Source organism: Bison bison, unplaced genomic scaffold (assembly GCF_000754665.1).
Source record: "Bison bison bison isolate TAMUID 2011002044 unplaced genomic scaffold, Bison_UMD1.0 scf7180017856074, whole genome shotgun sequence".
Lineage (NCBI taxonomy): Eukaryota > Metazoa > Chordata > Mammalia > Artiodactyla > Bovidae > Bison > Bison bison.
This window is the reverse complement of record NW_011486647.1, coordinates 5-2040: the sequence shown is the minus strand read 5'-3', so window position 1 is coordinate 2040 and position 2036 is coordinate 5. Positions and strand designations below refer to the sequence as shown.

At 46.8% G+C, this 2036-nt stretch overlaps 1 protein-coding gene across 1 annotated transcript in view; it reads right to left on the bottom strand.

Annotated features, from left to right (window-relative positions):
- The window catches only part of LOC105002491 (zinc finger and SCAN domain-containing protein 5B-like), a 2889-nt gene extending 2683 nt beyond the window's left edge, over positions 1-206 (bottom strand). Inside the window, exon 1 of the mRNA XM_010859125.1 lies at positions 33-206. Within this exon, the coding sequence (XP_010857427.1) occupies positions 33-206 (174 nt within the window). The remainder of the gene's footprint in view (positions 1-32) is intronic.
- Between the last annotated feature and the right edge of the window lie 1830 nt (positions 207-2036).

Sequence of the window (2036 nt, the reverse complement as noted above, 5' to 3'; positions counted from 1 at the left end):
AGACTGCAGAGTTCACGGAGCCTCCTCAGAGCCTTGATCGGGTCGGATTCATCCGAGCTCCTAAACGTTCTGAAGCGAACTCGCAACTCTTCACGGTCGGAGTCGGGGTTTTCCCTTCGGGTGTCTTGGCGTGGCGCAGATGCTGGCGACTCTGCTCCGGGGCTGTCCACGACAGGGCCATGACCCCTTGTCTGGTTCTCAGCCATACCGACTTTAGAGCTTTTCAGTAGGACTCTGGGCAAATGGTCTAGAAGTGGGTGCCCAACTGACCCCGATGGAAAGGAATTTCCTTTTGCTTTTCCTCAGTAATAGATTCAGTATTCAGAAATATAAGGGGAAAAAAATAAACGAATGCAGCCAATTAGTTTTATTTTCATCCACCCTACCATCCCTCATCCCAATACTGGACATTATTCCCCCCTCAGAATTTCACACCAGGGACAAGAATCCATTCTCTTATTCCTCCGACATCCATCTTATAGTACAAGAAACTGTGTGGTCAAAACTGTCCACAGGGCAGTGTTTAAAAGCCCTTGTTGAGAAAATGAACCACACCCCACGACACCATGGAGTGTGGAAACAATCTCATCTCACAGAAGATTCCACAAATGAACCACAGTTCACGTGTGGCCGGAGGGAGATCGGTGGATTTCACACGGTCTCTGAGCGAATGCAAGGTGAACAGAAAGCCAGGACTTACTGAAACCCACTTCCACGGGTCCTGACTTTCGAGCGTTCTCTTTAGACATTTCCCATCAATTACCTCTTTGAAGCCTTCTCGCCTCGGTCCTCCTCAGTTGGGGACTTGCTCTCAAACTCGGCCGGCGGAGAAGCGTCTCTCTATGGAGCTGGAAGAAATGCCGGACCTCTCGGCCTGTTACCCAATCGGCGCATGGATTCGTTGAGGGCGGGGCAAACCATTCTAGATAATCCCACTTTACTTAATCACAGGGATTCGATTGCCCGTGGAAACTCGCTCAGGAGAAACCACGATTTACTAAAGAGGTCTTCATAGTGATTTAGCGACAGATTCTGTGTATTTTTTTTTGTTCTGTTTTTGGCCAAGCAGGGAGGCAGGTGCGGTCTCAGTTCCCAAACCGCGGAAGGAAACCACGGCGCATGCAGCGGGAGCGCTAAGTCTGAATTGCTGGACCGCTAGGGAAATCCCTCGGTTTCCTTTTGGATTTGATTGATTTTGGACTTTGGGACTGCATTTTGGGGTGAACGGATGGTTTTAATGATCTCTTGAATTTTTGGTCTCACTGCCTGGAGGGTTTGACGGAGTCAGAGACATGACTGGAATCTGGCTGGGAGCCAGATCGGTTTGACTCCTCTCGTCTTTTCTGTTCTTGTGAGATAAGTCTTAAAAGGCTTTCCTAAAATCAGCTGATGAGCTAAGGTGTGAGAAGACCCGATTTCTAAGTAGCCTTTTTGAAGGGTAGAAGTTGTACACCAATAGGAAAGAAGAGTGACACCTATCACTTTCGGAAGCTTTCCTTTTTCAAAACACCTCGGGAAGAAATCCCTGAACAAGTATGGAGTGAGTGAATCTATCTCAGCATAAAAGCAGCCATGTAGGCAAAACCACGGCCATCACCTATTCCCTGTAGAAAAGTCTTAGAAAATACGCAGACACATTTGACAGAAATGTGTTTATTTGAAATTTAAATTCCACTGGAGAGCTTGGCCTCTGTGCCAGGACCATGCAGGTTTACAGAGAAGTCCTGCCTAACAGGAAGGCAGTCAACAGTAGGCTCAGTTTCATGATGAAGTACTGATAACTAATGAGACATGCTTTCAGTAAAAGAATAACAAAAGAAAGAAAAACTTTTTGAAACAGGCTACACTAAAGTAGAAAACAAAATCCAAAGGGAATGATAAGCCATCACTCAAATATCCTCCTCATTCATGTAAATGGAACCCCCTGGACCCAATATCCTCCGAAGCTCTTCCCATGTCATCCACCCTTTGTGTTACAGAAGTGACAAATCATTGTGAATTTCCTTCTTGGACCCGAGGGCAGGGTCCTGGACCAG